Source organism: Stegodyphus dumicola, chromosome 1, assembly GCF_044657685.1.
Source record: "Stegodyphus dumicola isolate Sdum_Otavi_A_Nest chromosome 1, ASM4465768v1".
NCBI classification, from domain to species: Eukaryota; Metazoa; Arthropoda; class Arachnida; order Araneae; family Eresidae; genus Stegodyphus; species Stegodyphus dumicola.
The window spans coordinates 226,615,757-226,640,131 of NC_140768.1; the positions used below are offsets into that span (position 1 = coordinate 226,615,757).

General features: G+C 30.5%; 1 protein-coding gene across 5 annotated transcripts in view; it reads right to left on the minus strand.

Annotated features, from left to right (window-relative positions):
* The window catches only part of Wdr59 (WD repeat domain 59), a 112,955-nt gene that overhangs the window by 56,126 nt on the left and 32,454 nt on the right, over positions 1–24,375 (minus strand). For all 5 annotated transcript variants that reach the window (XR_015043764.1, XM_085826162.1, XM_085826153.1 and 2 more), the window contains 5 exons: positions 14,876–15,035; positions 14,224–14,303; positions 11,210–11,470; positions 3,330–3,494; positions 1,791–1,886 (listed from right to left, as the gene is read on the minus strand). Coding sequence is in view for 4 of the 5 variants with exons in the window: in XM_085826162.1 (XP_085682288.1) it covers positions 1,791–1,886; positions 3,330–3,494; positions 11,210–11,470; positions 14,224–14,303; positions 14,876–15,035 (762 nt within the window). In the remaining variant the exon portion in view is untranslated. The remainder of the gene's footprint in view (positions 1–1,790; positions 1,887–3,329; positions 3,495–11,209; positions 11,471–14,223; positions 14,304–14,875; positions 15,036–24,375) is intronic.

The window sequence follows — 24,375 nt, forward strand, 5'->3', positions numbered from 1 at the left end:
ATGACTACAGACAGGTGAATGAGTCAGATGGCAAGATATTACGGGACACTGTACCCAAAATTACTGTTTTACATGTATTTAATGATTTACTTTAAAAATATCATTCTGTTTTTCACGATGTTTTAAAACAGCCTTTGAATAAGAATACTCTTGGTATTACACATGCAATCAAAACTAAAGGTTCTCCAGTAGGCTAAGGCTAGGCACCTAGCACTTGAGAACTTGGCTGCTGCAAAAGCAGAATTCACTTATTTGATGCAAAAAGGCATTTAGATCTCTTCTAAAAGCTTCTGGAGTAGCCCTCTCCACATGGTAAAATCCGTCCTTTTGTTCCAGACAGTCATAGAAAACTTGTCTTTTCAGCTCTGCATAATCTTTCCCATCCTGGACCTAAAGCAATGCTGAAGTTAATTAATGACCGATTTGTCTGGTCTGGAATGAAAAAGAATGTCACAAACTTCGCTAAAACTTGCATACAATGTCAAAAGGCTAAAGTGTCTTGTCATGTACACTCTCCTTTAACTACTTTTATCGTTCCAGATGAATATTTTTCTCATATTAACATAGATTTGATTGGACCTCTTTCTTCATCTCAAGGAATGCCTTACTGTTTGACATGCATTGACAGGTACACCCGCTGGACCAAAGTGTATCCATTGAAAGATACATGGACAGAGACCGTCACCACTGCTCGTTATGCAGGCTGGATCTCAACATTCGGTGTGCCTGCCCAGATCACCACTGATCATGGTAGTCAATTTAAGTGAACTCTTTTGAGAACTAGCTAAAAACTTTGATATTTGCCTTTCTCATATCATCACGTACCACCCACAAGCCAATAGCATCCTTGAAAGATGGCACAGATCGCTTAAACAGTCCATAATGTGTCATACAATTGTACACTGAACTACTGCATTACCTTCAGTACTTTTAGGACTTCGGACTGCTTATAAAAAGGAACTTAACAACTCTCCAGCCAAACTGGTGTATGGTCAAACTTTATGTCTTCTAGAAACAATTCTTTATGCCTCCTGACAGCAACATTCCAAAGAATGACTTACTATAAAAATTAAATGACCATATAGAACATTTTCAACCGAATGCTACTACAAATCACTCCAAAAAACAGATCTTTGCGTTCAAAGACTTACATAAACGTTCTCATGTTTTCCATGTTTCATGTGGACGCAGTAAAACTCTCATTGCATACTGTTAAGTTTATGACTATGTATCCTTAGATTGCCAATAGATTAGTGTTTGTAAAAAGAAACTGTGATGTCATAATTATGTATATGTAATCAGTTCGTCTTTGGTGTTCGTCAATAAACGTTGTGTGGAATAACGCTCTCTGTTTATCACTTTACATTCGATCCAGTCTGATTTATTAGAGACTTACATATATTTTGTTTACATACACCTTACACTAGTCTTTACTATCAAAAAGAACTCTTCTCTTCTGTTTTTTACAAGTTCGTGTACACACTTTACTCATTGCTGAGATTAATGCCATTCTATCGCTGTGTACGTATTTTGATTTAGTAAAAGAGTTAATTTTTCTAAATAGGTGTCTAACAGTTAATTAAGACCTCAAACATCACAGGAAATTGAAACTGTATACCTTCTAAACCGAGCTTGCCAACTGAGACCATTCCAATGACATGTTGTTTTGTCTAACCTTTTAAATATATTATGTAACATCACTTATTTTTTGGGACATCCCACTGATTAAATTATTCAAACAACAGAATTTATAACAATGAAGAAAAAAAGAATTAAAAATATTGACTTACTGCTAATGTATCTAAGAAACTAACTACTTGTCGTACACATGGCTCTAAACATGAACGATTCCTTTTAACTTGTTGTTGAGAAACCACTTTTAAAACCTTTAAGAAAGAGAAAAAAGATATATGCATACATAAATAAACTTTTATTTGAAATGTATATACGAGTATATATCCATAATAATGGAAAAATCAGGTTAATCTAAGACTAATATTGAAATCTTTCATCACTAATCTTACATTGCAAGCACACACATAATATTTTATAGATCAGAGAGCAAATTTTTATTTTCATCATTTGAAATTTTTTCAGAAATCTTCCTTTTTTTAGTGTGATAATGCATTTTACTTACACATATTGCATTTTATTCATACATCTTACGTGTTCTTCACAAATACGTGACATTTTTTTTTTGTTAATATATAGTTTTGTATCACTTTTTTCACTAAACTGTAATTTCATTTTACTTGCATTTTATAGCCTTTAAATGAATTGTTTCAAGTAATATTATTTATATTTTGCAAATAATTTTTTTTCCTTGGCAACTTTGGATTTTCTAATTAATCTGAAAAATATAAGATCATTTATTATTTTCCAAATTACAACAGTACATTACTTAATTGAATGGAAGAGAAATATACCAAAGTAAAATTTTACTTTAGGCACATAGGCAAACTTACTTTGGCATAAGTTTTTAGATAAAATTCTATTGATGTTAAAGGCAATAAGATACAAGTCTTTTTTCTTCAGAAGCAAACATATTTTGGCATCAAAATTAAAAAAATAATAATTTTGAACAAAGTTTATTAAAATTTACACTTGTACTGCAACAGTAAACTATTATGTTTATGTTTGTGTACTATTATTTATTTCAGCTACAGAATTTCTTTCATAGCTACCTGTACTTTGTTGCTTGCATATTAGAGTCATTCAGAAGTTATATTCTGAATTTAACAATGTTTTAAATATGCACAATGGCATTTTAAATGCAGTCTGAGTGGTGCAATATAATGGCATTTTTAATAATTCTTTAATGCTATATAAAATAATTTTATATATCATTAAAATTAAATTATAATTTTTTAATGATATATATAGTTTTATATATCATTAAAATCATATTTAATAATTTTTAATGATATATAATATGTCAAACTATATACATTAGTTACATTTAAGAAACTACAACATACATATTTTCTATAATGGAGTGAGCGAAGTCCTAAGCAAGTGTTCTTCCTGTTCAAATTCCAATCTCCTTCTTAACTATGCAACCTATAACAAGGGAAAATATCTACCTCCTCTCGGCAGAAGCAAGAAGAGGTTGTCCCTCTGAGGTCGGCATAAAGTTATCACCAGTGCAAAAACTTATGACTGACCCTAAATTTCAAGCAATGGTGAAACTAAGTCAGGGAAGTAGTCTTCCTGTTCTCCCGTTCATTCAGAAAAGGCATGTTTCAACACTTGACTGCACATTTATGATTATTACTATTATTTACAGGGGAAGAAGAAACTTTTGACAAAGTTTAAAAATAAAACATTACCTTTAAGACCTTATTTCTCATTTCATCATCTATGTTTGTACCTTTGCAAAACTGGAAGGATGGGGGATTATTGTATGGATATGTTGTTGGAAATGTTAGTTTCAATGAGACAATATATTTTCCACTAATGACTGTTACTGTACATGATCGCTTATATGCATCCATCTGCAAAGGAATTATAAATTCATCATGATAAGCAGATGTCTGATACATATATAAATAAAGAGATAATATACACTCTTTTGGGGAGAAAAAAAAAAAAAAAAAAAAAAAAAAAAAAAAAAAAAACAATTATTTTCATTTTCATACGAAGTATGCAATTGATTAAATTTTCAAGTAAAATGAGTAACAACTTCGGTCAGAGGATGCATTTTTACTGTTTCAGTTTTTCATACCAAGTATGCAAATGATTAAATTTTCAAGTCCAATGAGTAACAACTTCGGTCAAAGGATGCATTTATACTGCACAGCAAGCATTATAAACAACAAGTATAAAACTGGCAACAACTGCAGATGGTTTATCTTTTCTCATTGTCAGCATTACAGGTCCCTGGAGGATAAAACAATAATGCCATTGTGAGGTTATTGAAGACTTTACGGACAACTGGATGACTTTGAACAAATTAGCATATTAAGAATGTGAAGTGAACTGGTCGTACCAAGCAATGGGCCACCAGCTGCTCCATATGTATATAGCTCTGCAAAGATGCTGATAAAAAAAAAAAAAAAAAAAAAAAAAAAAAGACTGCAAATTACTCATTGATGGAATCAAGGCTCTGGAAAGCAATGGAAGGTGTACAAATGCCAAGAAGACTGGATGATTATTCTACAGGCCTGAACTTCTCCAACAGCATCATTGTCCACTATCCAATACAGCATACAAATTACTTTCTTACCAACCATAGCACCTTTCACCATCTCACGGTGCATAACCAAGGTAGAGCTGCCCTCATAGTGGTCTTTAAAATGTCTGTCTTTAACTCCACAACATCAACAGAGTCATCTGGAGTGGTGTCATAGCCAATCATCATGGCTGCCAGGCAAATGGCACTGCATATTGTTCAGTGAAAACTCCTGCTTCAGTTTTGGAGTAGATGATCATCAGGTCCATGTGTGAAGGGGCCACACCCAGCCAACAGTCCCAATCAGCCTTTGTTTTTCAGAGGCATACAGCAATTACCCTTGGTTGTGATGATGTGAGGTGCTATCTCTTATGACAGCAGGCCAACCCTAGTCATCTTACACACAACTTTAGCAATTAAACAATATGCTGATGACATCCTGCAGCCATTTGAGTAATCCATCATGGCATGCAACCATTGAGCCATTTCCTACCGGTATAATGCTACACCTCTCATGATTCCACATGTCTGGTCAGTCTATGAGCTGCTGATACTCTTCTTTGGTCAGCAAGGTCACCAGTTCTTTTGCCAATTGAAATGTATGAGATATGGTAGGCCATCAATTTTGGGTACCCCAAACTGTTGCAGATCTGGAGCAAGAATTGAAGAATGCTTGGCAGAATGTATCACAGGATGAGATTAGGAATGTGCAATTGCTAGCCACTAATGGGTCCTAGTGCCTTGAATTTTTAATCATTTCATTTACCTGTGTATAAGTTTTATGTATATTTCAATAAAAAAACAGTCACTTTTTTGATGGTGCTTTGTTTTTTTTTTTTTTTTTTTTTTTTTCTTTCAAAAAAAAAAAAAAAAAATCAAAAGAGTGTGTTAAGTATAATTAAAAACATTATTTAATCAGCTACATACCTCAATTATTAATCATGATTAATATTAGATTCTTATATAAATAAGAAATACATAATTTATAAGGTACTTACATAAAATACATAATTTATAAAGTACTTACATACTAGTCAAACCATTTTAAAAGTCAGCAAATTTTTAGAAATTTGGCAACCATGTGCATAATACATTCATGGACAATTGCTAATGGTGGATGACAATAGTGATAGCAACCACAAAATGGAAGGCAGGAAAATGTGGAAATTAGCCTTAGTGCAGGATACAGTAAAACATGTTAAGCATATGCAAATTTTGGATTGCCAAAGTTGTCTATCACCTGATAGTGCTGATAAAGGATATTAAGGATTTGATGAGTATTGACCATTATTGTTCAAAAGCAAAATTTAACAGGAAAGCATCAACTGATGAACTTGCAATTTTCAGTACGTCTTCCCGACATCACTTAGATAATTTACAGGTGCCCATATCATTGGCAAGATCGAAGAAGGACAAAAAATAACACATGTTGCTAGGGTGTTCGACATTAGCCATAGTGTTATTTTTTGCTTTGGAAACCATTTCAAACAAATGTAATGCGTAGCAAACATCACTGGGTAGGTCGTGTTCACAATTCAGAACTTTCAGAAAATAGGTACATACTGCTATCGACAAAAAGGAGCCAGTGCAGCAAAGCTACTGAGGTAGCAAATCAGTTCCTTGCTGCTATTGCCAAGCGAATCTCCCCAAAAAACTGTAGCCAGACATTTGCATCAAGGAGGACTATATGACCGCTGTCCTACTGTATGCATTCCATTGGCTAGATGTCACTGTTCCACCTGTTTGCAATGGTGTCATCAACATCACAATTGGAGGGAAGATGAGTGGACTTGCATACTAGTCTCATCTGAAAGCAAGTTTAGCCTCTCATCTGATTATGGATGACAACTGATAAGGCATGAGGGTGGTACTGCATAGTCCAGCAAACATACAGGAAAGGGACTGATATCCTACATGTAGTGTCAAGGTACGGGCTGGAATCATGATCAATGGCTGTATGTGATTCTATGTGCTTCCAACTGAGACTATGACTGGTCAATGATACATCTGCTTCATGTTCTGTGATGCTGTTGAAAATTTGTTTTTACAGACGACATCACAACATGTCATAAAACAATTGCTGTCCATGAGTGTCTAGAGAGCTAGGATATTCAACACCTCATATGGCCAGCAGGTTCTCCAGATCTGAATCCCACTGAAAATGTTTGGGATGTTGTGGGTCATGTTTGGGAAGTCTTGCTGGTCGGCAGTGTTCTCTAATAAAACAAGGATACTTTTATCCATGCACTGAAAGAGGAATGAGATGAATTACCCCCAACAACTGCTGGATAATGCTTGCAAAGCATGACATGACCTGGGGAATCTTGCATTGTCCTTCATGGTGGCCATATCCCATATTGACATCTTATGCCAGAATGCCAGCAGACTGTAATTTCACTTTTTTTACTTTTACATGTTCAGCTCAAAATGGCCATTTTGTCCCTTGAACACTTTTTAAAGCCTTCTGGATTTCAGAGCACAATAAATTATCTTTATTGTTTTGCCCTAGTATTCTGGCTTTAGTTTATTTCACTTGGCATCCAACTACATTTACTTTTTTACAAGCTATATAGACTTTTGTTATCTGCCCTTAGCAATTATACACCAGTGTTATTCTTCAGTTTAAAAATTTACCATTTTAGCGCGATTTTTTTTTCCTTTGTACTACTCCAATTGTTTAGATAGACAATTTAGGATATATATGCATAATTCTTGTCAGGAAGTTTTCAAATAGGCAAAAGTTTCTAAATTACTTTGGTTTTCTACTCTTATTACATTGGCAATTTACATTTAATTGATATTTTGATTCTTAGTCAATCTGCTTTCTAAGTTTTTCAAAAGTCCTTTAGTTTAAGTTTCTTTTTTAAGTAATTCATTATTTTTAAGTATTCATTATTAATATTACTATACCCATGCCTATATGGATGACGAAACACAAATTGGTAATCGAAGAGTTAGGTTTGGAGGCAACTTACCCTAGACAAGATCTGTCTCTTGCCTGCTCAACAATTATTCACTTATGCAAATTAATTTAGTCTCAAAAAAAAAAATTTTTTTTTGAGATTTTTTTTGGAATATTATATTTTTTCATGGTTTTAGATGATTTTTTGGAATATTATATTTTTTTATGGTTTTAGATACTTGCACTTAATTTACATATGCTGTCAGAATTTAAATGGTATTGTAAATTAGTTTGAAGCAATAATTAATCTTTTATTTGTATGCAATTAAAATTTCGTAATTTAAAATTTATATTTCAATTTAAATTAGATTTGTACAAACAGAGAATGAATATATATATATGTGTGTGTGTGTGATAAATACAGGATTAGATGTAATGTTGTAGAAATATTGATTCATAATAAACAGAAAACTTGGCAACCAAGGCAGATTAAATATTCATTTTATTTTTATAGACATTTTGCAACCACAAATAGTTTGGCACTCCAATCATGCATATTTCCAGAATATATACATTTTTTATATTGTTGCAATGAGAAGAAAGCAGAGCAGCAACCTCTTATTGGTAACAGATGGAGGAAGCAAAGTGCATAGTTATCCAGTATGGCAGATTATTAAGAGAAAGGTTTCGGTTCAAGAAATTTTAAGTTCCAAATTAGCTATGTCATCATCATTATGTAAAAGTCATATGATAATGATTATTCTAAAAATGATGCAGTCCAGAATATGTTACTATTATTTTTAGGATAGAGAGGAGAAATATCTAAATGAAAATGAGGAATTTAGGGGCTATTGCTATAGTGAAAAAGCGTTAAAGCAATAGGAAATGAAGAGAAATATCATATATATAGTTTAAAATTTATAAATCATAAAATTTTGACTAACATTGTTTTGATAATATTTTTTAAATGCTGATAATAGTATGTATTATTTTCAATCCAAAAGTCTTCATGTTTTAGAATTTACATAATCACGTTTGTTTAGGGAAGGTTTTTCAAAAGCTTTTCGTACAATATCACAAATACAAGAAAAGTATACACCCATTATTTATTTTGAATAAACATAAATCTCAAAATTGATCAATAAATATCAAATCTCAAATCAGTAAATCTTAAAATTCTATAATAACTAATTTTCATATATTTATACTTGCATTTTAACATGATTTATTGAAGTATTACAGAAATTGTGTTTATTATTAAATTTCTAATTATATTATTTTACATAAAGCTGAAAGACCCCACAGCTTTTTCCAAAATACAAACATAGCTACCAGTTTTGGAATATCGACTTGAATTAACTGATATATTATTAATATTCATCAGTGGTTAAGGGATGCTCGGCAGTTACTTATATAGGCCTCCCTTCCTTGCATAAGGTAACTGGCCTTTAAGAAATGCACTAACTATGTCCTTCTACATAAAAAAACTCGCTTTCCATTATGAAATAAAAATAAAAATAATTCTACATTAAAAAAAAATTGCATTTTTTTCATAAGGTGAGAGCTTTCAAAGTTTATATTGTATGAGGAGGATAAAAGGAACAATTACACAGAGATAAAAACAGGCTTCTGTTTAGAACTGTTTTGAACTCCTTCAACATACTCTATTTTTACCTAACAATTATTCATCAATTGTATGTTATACAATTGTTAACTAAGTATAACATTCTTTTACCCTACTTCCAAATTAATTTTACTTTTTAAAGATGCTACTGAAATAAATTTTATTACAGTTATTCAATTTCTTAAATTTTTAGTATTTCTATATTCATTATAACAATATGTAATATTTTAAACATTATATATTTTCTATATTATACCCAAAACACAATTTTATATCCTTTTTCTGTACTAATATTTCAAAATTATTTCATTCATTTTTCATATTCACATTTTTCTTAAAATAATTATTAAATTCTTAAAATAAATCAAAGGTGTTTTAAACAATAATTAAAAAATATGATTATTTTAATAACCTTTCCTAAATAAAATAAAAACAAATCTTTAAATTCACTACTTAAATTTATTAATTCAATCTTTTGATACCATTAAATTTTAATCATTTTTATAACATAGTGCTAAATTTTTAAAATACAATATAATAAGAAAACAACATTATATATTTAAATTTGTGATTATATATTAAATTATATATTTAAATTTAGTGAAACATTTCTAGATTCACATAATAACTTAAAGCACTTTATGTAAAACTTTAAAATCTATAGCACTACTTGAATTTTGTTTCACTGAAGTCATTGTAATTTAACTCATTATGATCGAAAAAAATAATTATGAAGCACTATTATGGATAAACATGTTAATTTATTACACACATAATTTAAGCACATTCTATAAACAGAGATTAATGACCTTCAAAAGCATTGGGAATACATAGTTAAAATGATTTGGAACGTTCATACTCTCAGTCCTTGAAAACTCTCATTAAATCACTTATAAACACTATGCTGGACTAATTTTTGAAGCACTGGTACACTGAATGATGCAGGAGGAAGATGTAACAATACAGGAATTTTTTTTTTTACATTTGGATATAGAATAGATTAAAAGCGATGTTTCATATAGATGCAGAATAAAATAAAATTTGTTGTCATAGCAAAACTTCAATTCTAGTCTTTCACACAATTTATAAGTCCACAGATGAATTTTTTATTAGTTTACCAGCACTTGAGGGGCTATCAACTAGAATACAAGCTTAGATGTAATGTTCTAGAAATGCTGATTCCACAGATGTTGATCCATAATAAACAGCTAACTTGGCGGCTGAGGCAGATTAAATATTTTTTTTTTTTTTTTTTTATTTCAATAGGCGTTTTGCAGTTATAAATAACTTGGCACTTTGATTGTGCCTATTTACAGAATATTTATATTTTTGACATTGCTGCGATTGGAAGACGTGACTCATCCAATATCACAGCTTAAAAGAAAGGTTTCAGTTCAAGAAATTTTAAGTTTGAAATTATAATTATATCATCATCGTTATGTAAAAGTAATATGATATGGATTATTATAAAAACGACAAGAGTCCAGAAAAGTTATTACTATTTTTAGAATAGAGAGAGGAAATACTAAAAATTAAGGTCCTATCGCAAATTTAAGTTATTATTTTGATTTATGTATTTGTCATTATATACTGTATATTACAGCATATAATGTGCACTTTTAATACCAAAAATATTATCTAAATTTATGAGTGCATGTTATATGCTGGATACAGAAATGACAAATTAAGAATAAGGAAAAAATTGGCATACAAAAATTTGATTTTTATGTGTACTTATGCTGTTTATTTGAAAAAAAAAAAAAAAAAAAAAAAAAAAAAAAAAAATCACATACCTTTTGAACTTAACTTTTAATTAAACATGATAACATGAAAAGTTCATCTTCAATTACATCTTCACATAATCCTCTTCTGTTTCACCTTCACCATTACTGTTTCTCTGATTCATGTCAATTAATAATCATCATATGGCAAATTTGAAGCCATAGGCAATAATGTTTGATGAAAATTCTAACAACAGTATGGTTGCTCGGGATTTTTTCATATATGAAAAACTAGTTCAAGAGTGAAGAAAGCACTCTGCAAATTTCATCAACATGGTAATTTTCATTTTACTGACAATGCACCAAACTTCACAGACCAACATTACAAACAATTTTCAAAACAAAGTAACTCATTTTCATAAAATGAATTTCTGATTTCATTTAAAATGAATTTTTTTCATAAACTTAACAAATTTAAGCTAAAGAAATAAAAAATTGTGATATTTAGTGATTTAATGACTTGTGCCCAATTAACAGAGAAGTATTTACATTTTTTTGTGAGATTAGCAGATCCATATATAAGTTGACCCTATAATTTAGAGAAAAGTTCCAAAAACTTTTGGCTTATACACAGAAATACACAGTAATGATTCTTTTTTGTTTCAAACCAATTTTATGGTGATTTTTTCTCAAGTTACACAAAATCATTTTTTAATAATAAAATTAAATCTAACTTAAACTATTTCATATTAATTTATTCAAATTATAAAAGTATATCTATGAAAACTTACTTCATCTATAGTCATATTGGGTATATTTAAATTAACAAGTGAAAATTCTTGCTCCAAGTTTTGAGGCTGAGCTAGTGTAGTAGTAACTGAGGTTACATTCCCATTTCTATCTTTAAGTTTAGCAGGTGTAGCAGGAGGTGAACTTGGAATACCAGGTTCTGTTTCCCTAGCACTTGTAACGGAAGCTTGGCTAGCAGTATCTTGAGAATCTAACAAAGGATCTATCACATTATCATCATCTGGATATAAGTGACCACAAGCCTAAGGGGAAAAAAAAAAAAAATCACATTGAACATACTGTGTTGCAACCTTTTTACACATTAAGTTACTTCATTCATGGATAGGTTATGCAATGCTTTATTTGATTATGGCAAAGCATACGAAGGCTATCTGCCTTAGGGAAGGGATGCCTTCCTCGATAACTTTTTATGGGAAACTGGCTTGCATCCATGTTACATGTGAAGAAAACCATGAAAACACCCATGCAGCCAGCCTGTTCACCAAATTTTCTGCTTAGCCGATAGTAGGTTCCACTTACATAATATGTCAGAAACATGATTTTGGCAAGAAATCAGAAATTACAATACTGCAGTTTTATTTTAAAATGCATTTCAGTCACTGAAAAGCATAATATACTTTATATCATTTGAAAATGCATGCAAAAGTTAAATAGTATAATCTTCAGTTGAATTTAATTAAAATACTAAATATATTTATTTATAATAATGATAAATATTTCCTTTAAGATTACACCAAATAGTATTTTTCTGGAATTCAAAAACCAAAACAATTTAATGAGATATCTTTTCACTGTTTTATAAGTAAAACAAGTAATTTCATATCTTGGTATCTGGGGAAAGTACAGCCTAGGTTTACCTAATACTAAAAGTGACTCAGACTTACTTATTCACATAAAAAAATTAATAAAATTTAAGAACAACTGTGTTTGAGGATTAGATATAGAAGGAAATTATCATCTCATATAATTAATCAAAAAGAATTAAACACTTTTAGATTTACTAGAGAATAATTTCTTTCATGAGAAAGGCACTCTACACCATGACCAGAACAGAACCGATCATTGTCAGGGCAGATCAGTGTCATTGATGCCACTTTGTAATGTAAAGGCCCGTCATCAGTGAAAGAAACCCGAGTTCATCTAGTTGCTCAAGATTACAGAATTCTAATTTAGATGATTCAACACCAGGAAAAGCAAAGTGTCCAAGAATGTCCAATCATCAGTGGTACATAAGTAGGACATTGGTATCTACAGCCTAAGATTTTCATTGCTTGCTTTTTAATATGCATTTGGGACTTTGGTTTCAAGATGAGATATGTGCGACTATTGCCCTTTCCTAAGTCTATTTTGATCACCAGTGAGTTGCTGGACATTGCTATAGCACTGATGCTATGGAAGATTCTCGATATAGCAGTTCTTGAAAAGTAAAGAATGACCCTCCATTTTATGTTGATAATGAATCTGCAATCAAATCCAGCTATGTTTACACATTATTATTTTTTTTTTTGGAACTGTGACATAACTTTGAGAAGTCCACAATTTCCTGTTTTCACTCGTATTTGATCTGAGCACATTCTGCTTTACTTGAGACAAGGTACCAGTGTACATAGATCATTACTGCTAATGCTTTTATCATTATTATGAAGATAATTTTTGTTTAAAAAATTTATATTTTTCAACAGAAGATTAAAACAAACTAAGAAATTTCAACACCACAAATACAATACATAAACATTTTAGTCATATTTTGTATTAACCCTTTCGCTCTGACTGTCACGTAGATGTATTGTAATGAAACATGCTCACTTCCTGGCTGGCATTTCGGAACATTTTAAAACTAATATTTTTGGCACAAGATGACATTATATTCCCATAGGATTTAAGATACACATAGATTTGAGCTTCTACTTGAAATGAGACAAAGATGACTCACAAACACTTGGATTTTGATTATACAAACATAAGGCAAAAGACATATTTTTGATTCACAGGTTTCCTGATTTTTGTTTTTTAAATGTGCATATGTGGTATTTATTTATTGGTATGTATGTTATGGAAGAATCTTTTCCCCTAGAGCATGGCATATTTCTTTAAATGAGTCAAGTGTCATTTATTATTTATTCAAGAATGTTATAGATTTCTTTCTTTCTCCCCCCTGCAGCAACTGGGTGTTTGGGTTTGCAGTGCAGGTACTAATCGAAAATTATACTTTGTGTATGCAAAATGTTTCTGTTTTGAGCATTACACCGTCAAAATATTGAAATTTTTTAATAAATTATGCGAATCTAAATCAAGTTATCTGTAACTTTATTATTTATATGGGAAAAAATTGTTAAAATATTGATTGTTTTTTCACGTCTCATTATTGGTGGATGAACTCTTTAAAACTTGGAACTACTACTTGTGGGACTATAATGAGGAAAAAGAAATGAATGACTGAAAATTTTTCATTGCCTAAAATGAAAATTGGTTCGATGTTAGTTTTTCAAAAAAAGAACCTAAACTTAACTGCTTTCAAAGATTCGTGATGATTTGTTTGTTCACACTCCTGTAAAAATCCTCTAAAAAGGCAAATGATCAATGCAAGGATTGTAAAAAAGGAATGTAAGGATTGTAAAAAAGGACTGTGTGCAGATCTCTGCTTTAAAATTTATCACACTGAAAATAAATTTAAAGTAAAATGTCAAGCTGTCAAATGTATAATGTCAAAAGTCACTGAAAGGTAAATAAATACTGAAAAATTAAGTATTAAAATATTTAAATTAAAAATATGATTAAATATGCAAAATATGTAAATAAAAAATACGTAAAGCATATACTGCCTATATACTCTACAGATCATTATTAAACAATGCATTCCATAATTTCATGGATTTAGGCTTAGGCCTTGAGAGATGCTCGCAAAAAAATAGCCAGGCCCAGCGGTATGTGCCCATTCAAACCTTTCCTCGCGAAAGGGTTAATAAAATATTAAATGAGAAAAATAATTGAAAACCTTCTGCAAATATGCATCCACTACCCATGTCCTCAAGAAATGATCTTTTGCAAAAGTAACTAATTGATATTCTCTTGAATCTGAAAGAAGGTAAAATGATTATCATTAATACAAATAATGAAAAGATAACAAATAATATTAGATAAAAAATTATGTCTAGAAAGTTAGTAAGACTATAAAGTATGCCTTATAAAGTAAGACCTCTTTATATATTTATGCAAAATTTATATATATTTAAAACATTCTGACAAGAGTGTTTTAAGAGATTTTGATAAATATTATTGCTTTATTTTAATCACTGATAATTAAGATCAGACAAATGGCAAAAAAAATTACTATTTTAAAATCAGGAAGTATTTCATTACATTATACATTATCACTTTTCATTTTTGTTTCTTTTAAAACAAATTAAATATTTCATATGCTTCTTTTTTATACATTTAAGAATACAGTTGCATTAATTAACAAATCGTATTACATAGACTTCATAACACATATTTTATCAAGACTGTAGTTTTTTTCGCTTAAATTCTTAATATTTATTTATTATGTAGATAAACATATGGAAGTCAGAAAAATAAATAAACAAATAAAAACTTATAACCGTAATATTAATAATGGAATTTTACAATGGTGTCAGTTGTCAACTAACCTTCTGTAGGTTTTCTCCAGCCAAATTCTACTACTACATCTGAATGTCCAAAGAAAGTATGAACAGGAGTTGAGAAATTTTTCATATTCCATAACAATAGACTGTTATCACCTCTTCTGAGGGGTGGAACGACTACAGTCACTAAGCCATAACCAAAAGGCTAAAAAGGTGTCAAAGATAAATATTTCATTATACATTATAAACATGTACAGAATTCATATTTATTAGGCATTAATTATTTGCATATTCATATCACAAATTAGACACTTAGATTTGATATCATCTGCTCAATAAATTTCTTTTTATGATACTTTGTATCATAAAACGTAAAGCAAAAACATTTTAAATTGCTTGCAATTAGGATTTTTTGGTAATTTCTGATTATTCAGAACCCCTTCTGAGAAGTCAGCAATACGTTGGTGACTAATTTTTCACCAATTTAATATGCGAAGGGCAACTACCATTTTAAAAACAGCAGCACAATAAAAATTCCATAAAAGACCAAAGAATCAATAAAACTAAAACGGCAAGAAACATCCTTAATAAAACAGTACCTGTTTCAAGAAATCCTCATATAAAAGTTTTTTTGGAGGGAAGCTGTTCTTTTCCCTATTTATACAGCGATCTGTTTTTGCTCAAAAAAACCAACAGAAAATTGCATAAATTTAAGGTGGCCCATGTTGTTTTCATCATGCACACAGTGATCCATTTTCACTTGAATATTAAATCTGAAGGAGGAAATCTGTGGCTATCCACACACCTTGCCCCATAAATACATTTTGCCGACATCATGGGTTGCTTATTTTGGTGACATGGTGCATTACCTCATGAATACTTTTCAGAAGATGCAGATAATCACTAAGTACCAACTTTTTTAATCATCATAGATAAATCATGAACTTACAGTTTGTGACATTCATAAGCATATGAATACTGTTACAAAAGCACTGAGATTGACATCACAAAAGTGATTATACATATACAACAGGTCTAGGTTGGCATATAGCAGTGATTCTCACCACTTTCATCATTGTTAGAAGATCATTCCCCTTTTCAAAATGTGAAAAAAATATATATAAATGCATTTAAATTTAGATAATTTTTTAACTTATTTATAAATTAAACAACAAAAAGCATAGAAAATGTTGATAAATGTGAAAAACTTGAACAAAAGTTGTATTTTACATTCACAAACTATAACTAAATGCAGAACAGATTAATAAATGGTTGAATGCTTGGTGGTTGAGCTTTGCTTCTTTTAAGACTAAAAAATATTCCAGTTGATGATAAAAAAATGTTCTTATTCGTCAATCCTAACTTAATATTTTCTGCCCCTTTTTTTCCTCATTATAATCATGAAAGAAATTACATTTAAAATTATACAGAAAGCTGCAAACCAAACTGAGTAAATGTTTTTCAGTTAATTAGTCAAATTGTTTTAACTCTGTGCCAAACAGCCCAAGTGGTATTCAGTTTCTTTCATCTTACAAGTAGCAATGTAATGAAATCGTTACAAATAAGTAGGAACAATGAAATGAAACCCATAATTTTTCCTTCAGCATTTTCAGTTGCTTTTTTGTTGAAGTATTTAAAAAGTAGTGAGTGGATTGCATACTTTGGCAATTCTTAAATAATGAAAAATAGTGGTTAAATACTTCTAAGACACAGGTATCACCACTGCTGTAAAACCACAAAATATATTTGGATCTTATTATTACTGGAGCACTAAAATGATACCGATATGAAAGATCATGTCATGGAAAGAAACATTTACAAACACAGATATTGCCTCCAAAGTTAACATATTCCTTTTCTGATAGTCATCTAGTTAACTTATTTCTGGTATCAAGTGCTCCCATGAACAGAATTCTGTCAACTGGAAAAATTACACACATTCTTATTTGTAAATTACTGCATTTTTCTTTGTTCCTATTATTTATTTTGGATTCAATAAAATGGCCATTCTTTCTATGAAGCTGTGCATATCACTTGTCATTGCCATTAGTAAGATTTCATTCCAATATTCATATTTGGTGTTATTGATATATTATGGTGATGCCCTTGTAACCAAAATATATACCAATTATTCCTTATAGTAGCAAATGTTAATTTTTTAAATTTTGTGTATTAAAATAGAGATAATTCAGAATAAATGATATAGGAAGAAAACATACCCATGACTGTAATGAATTTATTTCACATATATAGATATAGTATGAAATGCTAATTTTCTAAACTTTATTTGGCAAAACTGAAAAGCTCACAATTTCTAAAATGCTCACTAGAAGTATTATTCAAAATGGTATCATTAGCAAAAGAAAAAGTTTATTATGAGTTGGAACATGGGAAAAAAAAAACAAAAAAACAAAAAAAAAAAAAAAAAAAAAAAAAAACTGTGGAATATGAATGTGATTATTCAAAGACAAATGTTTTCTGCACCATAAAACACTGTGTTTGGGATATTTTTTTTTTCCTTCATATTAAATCACCATTACAGGGTTTACCTATCTCAGCATGCTGTTTGAATGGTTGAAAGAAGAGGTATTCAAATTCATTTTATAGCAAGACCACATTCCACTGTCATATACACATGCATACAATTACATACACACATGTGTGCAATTACATCAACCAACATCTTCCAGAATCTTGGATTGGCCAAATTAACTTGAATGACTGATGTTCTGATCTTACAAGTCCCCTGATTTTTCTTTTCAAGATAAAGGATAATGTTTATACATCTGCCTTCATATGACTTCAGTTAAAACAGCAGATAGCTGATGTAGTCAATTCAATTAACCAGGAAATGCTGGTATAGTGAAGCAAGAACTATTGAGTTGACATAATTTGGTTGAAGAAATGACAGAAGTAATTCCTCTCCTAGAATATTTCATATGTACTCAGTAGAAATCAGATTGAAAAAAATCAAGCTGGCCTCTCATGCAAAACTGCTTCCTATTGTAGGTATTCCACCACCACAAGTTCTATGTGGATCAGCATTGTCATCTAGAAGGACAAAATTTTCACCTATATCACATACATAAGCATCAGGATATCTCTGTACACTTGAAAAGTCACAGTTCCATATAAAAAGATATGGAGATCTATACATTATCTACAGAGATTCCAACTTAGATACAGATGTTGATTCCTCCCAAATGAAGTTCTTTTAAGGATACGTGGTTGATATTAGTGACTGCCACATCAAACATTTGTGAATGCCAAAAGCAACCTGGTGAATTAACCTTTCATGTTATATCTGCAGTTGTGAAATACATTTGTTGCTGTAGTCACACATATGTTTTTGTGCCATTCACTCTGAATTATCCTGTAATGCAGTAAATAGATCAGATTAGACTACTTATATAGAACAAAGCATACGAGGACTGTCTGTCTAGCTCCATCTTAATTGTGTTCAATGAGGAATGAAGTCTGAAGGTCTTGCATTTTTTGAGAGAAATTTTAGATCAATAGATTTTAACTGTTGCCATTCTATAAAAACGCTACAGTCAGAAACAGCCATGTTTCATCTGAGATACAAATTTAAGCCCACTAGCATGTAGTCAGCTTTTACAAACCCCAGTACTAATAGGATGGCATTAGGTAGACAATGAATTATGGAAAAGTACAAAAGGGTTATCCTAAGTAAAAACTACTCCATGGATAATTCTGGTTTAATGCTAATATAATCTATGCAAGCTATACATGCTAATATTCAGCAATATAGATTTTGTAAGTACAGGTCAATAATTTTATTAAACTGTATTTACAAACTGCTCATTAAATAATATATTTACATCAGATAGTCAAAGTCATATTTCCTTTGGAATGCAGAATAAATAATGGAAGATTAAAAAAAAAAAAAAATGGCAGAGGTCCTTAATCTTGCTTGGCTGAATACACTGAACAAAATAAAAAAACTATAATGCTATGGATTGCTTAAAAGACATCCCATACATACTTATTTCTGCCTTATGAACTCTCATCTTTAAAATATAAATTAACCACATCAGCATTCTTGTTGTATTCCATAAGTCATGCATGACTTTATCCTTTTTGATAATATTAAGCATAACATGCACAGAATTAACATAATTGTATTTCATTTATCGACTGACTGATTTTTAGCTATCCAAACTTTCACACTGGAAAGTTGAAGAATCACTTCATTTAGATATGTAAGAAGACACTGAAAACTGAAAATATGTAATAAGGCTATAAAACTGAAAACTATAAAAAGAAGACTGTTACAGCTGCTCTAACAAGTGTTTAGCCAGTAAATAAACAAATAACTTGTGATTCCCAGCCACATTTATATAGCTATTATTAATCAATGTATACGGATAATAGTGTGATCTATATACAAAATATAGCTTTAGGTTCAATCTCCCAAGCAAGAATATTTCACATTCCTTCAAAAACGTCTTCACATACTTCCTCAAAATTTATTTTCCTCGTATGAAAACTGAAAGCACTTTACTTTGCTCAGAAAATAAAAACTGATGTTAACATCAAAATGCACAAAAACTTTATTATCAGGTCTTAGTACATTAAGAGCTTAGAGATTACTCTTGAATTTGATTGTCCTGAAGTCTTCACACTAATCTATTTTATAAATTGTTTCAAGCTTCTAAAATCACATTTTATCTCTTTATTGCTTGAAACATTCTCCACTGATGCAATCAAATCTCTCCATTATAACAATTAAATACAAATCAATGTCACTTTAATGCCCTACCTCATTATTTATTAGAAATGTAAGAAGTATACCTAACCAGGACTAACGTCATTCCAGGTTGCCGGCAGCATGGATAAGATAAACAGTGGGCAGAAGCAGACGTGCTTCAGAGGCCGCAAAATGAATGATTCCACTGACAAGCCTTCCAGAAGTTTTCTAGAAGAATGGTGGTCTACCAGACAAATTGACAATAGTGTTTAGCAATCATGTGTAAATATTTGAACTTTGTGCAAGAGATGATAGAGTGCAAGGACTGCATAGAATTATCTTGAGAACAATCTTGTGCATAGAATTATCTTATGGACCATCACATTCTTGTGGGGTTTCCTGGCAACTATGTATACCAATCCTATATCTAGCCATTTTTCAAATTCCATCACAAAAGTTTAGTTAATAAAGTAGTAGTAAACTTTCTATCGTGCTCTATGTTTTCATCCTACAAGAAATTTGGCACCCAACGTGGGGGGAATCAGGGAATTTTCCAAACTTAAAACTGACAGTGCTCAAGCCAACAGCAGTGTGTGAACTGTGACTGTTGAACTGTAAGTGTTTTGATTTTGAGTTCCAGTGAAATAAGAATTACACCTTCAAGACGATCAATCTGTGAGGAGAGTAGAAAACCTTCTTGTTGAAATCCCAGAATCGGAAACAGCTTTAAAGAATGGTAAAACTTACAAAATCAGAATTTTGCATAAACTTACTTTTAATACTGAAGGTGAAAGAAATAACAGGAAAAGATTATTCCCAATTTTCTGGCTTTACACTCGATTCTGAAGAATTTAACAAGAAATTAGATACTGCACTAAATGATTTTACTTTAAATGAGTTAAAGTTTGTAATATACTGTGCATAAATTCAGAGGGTTTGAAAACAGAAATAGTAACATGAATTGTTTCTTCACTATGTGATTTATCTGCACCATGTTATAATGTTTTGCATTAAGAAAATAGTGATAATGAAATTGAAACTATTAATCTCAACAGAATTTCTGAAGTAATGCTTGATAATAATCAGAGATAATCCTGGTTTTAATGTGCCTCAAGTAAATAACAGTGTGCAGCTTCCAATTCAAGAGTATTTTATACCTCATATCAGTTTTTCCGATACTGAAAATATTATTAATCCTTTTTCTGATAATGCATATATGAAAATGTTGCTAAATGGATGAGTTTGAAGATGCTATAAATTCTTTAAAACTGGGTAATTTGCACAAATACGTTTTTGCTAAAAGGCCACTGAAAGGTAAAGCAACACTACTTGTTCAAAATGAATTTAAAATTAATGATTGTGTAAGCTAAAAAAGCTTTTAAAATCTTAATTTGGCCAAGCTTTTAATTCAGCTGGATTGCACGAAATGTTGCCTAAATGTAAACTAATGCCTAATGAATCTTTAGAGGAGTATTTTTCAAAAATGAAAGAAATTTAGTTGCAAAGTAACATTAAAGGATGCAAATAAATTTATGTGAGGAAATTCTGGTTTGTCAAAATTGAAGATACATGTTGCTCGCGGAGCAAAAAATTGTTGATGAGAGTAAAAGAGTAACTGAATGATGGTATAATAAAGCTTAGTAATTCAAATTATTCAGCACCTACAGTTTTGTGTAAAGAAAAGACAACTCATATCAATTGTGCATGGATTATCAGAAATTTAAAAGAAAATCATTAAAGACAAATTCCCACTGCATTTAATTCCAGAATTTCTTGATCGCTTGGAACAGGCAAAGGTCTTCATAACACTAGATTTAAAAAATGGCTTTTTCTACATAGACACTGATGAAAAATGCACAAAGTACACTGCATTTGTAACATTTAACGGTATTTATTTATTCTTAAAGATCCTTTGGATCTGTGTATCAGTTTAAATGTTTTTCAAAGGTACATTTATTCAGTGTTTAGGGAATAACTATATGAAGGTGTTTTAATCATTTATATAGATGATATAATTGTACCAGCTAATGATGAAGATAAGAACAAGGTCAAATAATTTAGAGAAATTGAAAAAAATTTTCAAAACCGCTTCGGAGTACAGATTGCAAATAAATTTCTAAAATGCTAGTTCTTAAAGAAAAAAATTTAATTTTTGGGATATGTCATTGAAACTATTTGACCATCATTTTCCCAAACTGTTGTTATTCAAAATTTTTCACACAAAAAAAAAAAAAAAAAAAAAATTGTAAAGGACTACAAAGCATTTTAGGACTAATGAGATATTTTCGTAACTTTAATCCACATTATGGTAAGGTAGCCAACCTCCTTAGTGACTTACTTAAAAAAGGTACTGGTTTTAAGTTCGATTTTGAACAGCAAAAAGCATTTTGTAAATTAAAAGAAATTCTCTCTCAGGCACCTGTTCTACACATATTTAGACAAAGATCTCCATTAGAACTGCATACAGATACTAGCAGTGAAGGCTTTGGTGCTGCATTACTCCAATTGTCTGATGATGGCAATTATCACCCAATTCAGTACATGAGTATAAAGATTACACCACAGCAAAAAAAACACAATAGTTATGAATTAGAAGCCCCTGTGGATATAGAAGCTCTTAAAAAATTTAGAAATTAACTGTTAGGTTCCAAATTCAAAACTGTAACTGACTGTAGCACTTTTCAGAAAAAAATGGACAAAAATGATTTAACTCCTAAAATTGCCAGATGGGCAATGTTTATCAAAGAATTCGATTATGAAATTGTAAACTGCTCAAAAAAAAAAGGGGGGGACAGTGCTATATCTCCCGTTCTACTGGGCCGATTGACAAAATTCAACCTGCGTTTTTCATGTCTCGAAAGCGCGACTTAGGATGTATATTAGATTTATATGTAGCACTATTCTAACATAAATATTTTGACACAAAGTCGGACTTTTTCTGAAATAACATACCAATTTTTTTACATATTTCGATTCTACGACTCAAATTATGCCAGAATACCAAGTTTTGTAAAAATCGTATGAGTAGGTTTTAAAATATTAGCTCTCAAAATTTTAGCTCCTCAATGTTAATTGAATTTGGCAAATATTTATTAATATCTCTTTTTTTATTAATCTTTTTTGATTTTTTCTCTCACATTTCGAAATTTAGGTTCATTTCAAATAAAATTTATCCATTTTTTGTGTTTTATTTTTAAAATTTCTATTTTAAAATAAATTTCAGGTAAAATTTTACGGAGAATTAATTATATGACATTTTTTCCCTCAATGATGCGTAATAAATATTTATTAATACTATATTTAAAGCTATTTTTTTAAATTATAGATGATATTATTCAAATTTTTAACTATTTTTTTTAAATTTCTCTATATCTTTAAAAAAAATAACAGTAAATTTTTGTATGAGTAAATTTTTACCTTCGGCGTTTTATCACCTGCTGCTTTACTTCATTTAAATCGAATTGTCTAAAACAGAGAATTTTCGTTTGATGTTTATTTGAATTTTATGACAGTAACTGCATAATTTATTTCTAAACAAATTATTGCTTTTGAAGTGACTGAAAGAGCGGCTGATATATATATTTTAAAGCACAGTATATTTTTATAGAAACATAAGATTTAGAATAATCATTTTTATAAAAGTCAAATTATGATATAAACATACAACCCTCTAGAGACTGAATTAATGAAAGTTCGGTGGTTGTATAGAAATGATCTGCAGCTACTTAATGGCTGGATAAGTCAGCAGATTCTGCGGACAAGTAAGAATAATTATATAAACGACACCCAACATTCTGGATTCAATTAACAACGAGGATACGATGTTCATTAAATGAATTCAAGAAGTTTTAAAATATAAAAAATCAACTCATTTTTTTATCTTAAAATGTATTTTTGTGCGTAGCGTATTTTCATTATATTCTTAAAATTCTAATTTAGAATGTAATTGTCAAGAACTGAATCCTAATCATTAGTAATATAATAAATCCTTCTTATAAATTGCAAACATTTCTAATTTTATATTAATCAAGATTGCACACGATATTATTTATTTACACTTGTAGAAGTTACAAATCAATAATATTTAATTAAGGATTGGATTGGATAGGATTATTTAATTATCGCAAAGCACACGAGGGTTATCTACCTACAGGGAGGGATTCCTTTGTGGAGGACTTTCTAAGGGAAACTGGCTCGTATACACATTACCACGAAAACGTCCATGCAGCCAACCTGTTCGCGGGATTCAAACCTCGGACCAAACTACCAGTGTTCAGCGTCTTTACCGCTCGGCCGCTGGTGGGCTATTTAATTAAGGAACGACCAAGTTTAAAAACAGCATACCGTAGCAGCAATTCAATTATTGGCGCCACATCTTTCATGTTACTCCCGATTGGTAAGCTACATGATTTTTAATGAGTATTCGGGTTTTGCTAGTAACTTCACTTAGAAATCGCGCTTAAACTAGGTTAGTTGGTTATTTGAACATAGAAAGAACATGGGAGCTATTTGATTAAGATGCTTTCATAGAGAACCTTTGTAAAGATAACCTAGAAAACTACGAAAACCAACCATGCAAAGCCTGGGTTAGACTTCACAACAAACAATTAGTATTTAACAATCTTCAAATGCTAGACAACTGGTGAGGCTCCAATTAAATCTCCAATTTAATATTTTATTTGTAAATATTTAAAATATTGTTGTATTATTAGACACAAAAGGCAGAATTTAAGTTTTGTTAACTTGTTAGTAAACTACCAAGCCGTAGTGCAAATGAATATTCAATTGCTTTTGGAATAATTGTATTCACTTAATATTCTTGGAATATGAGCTA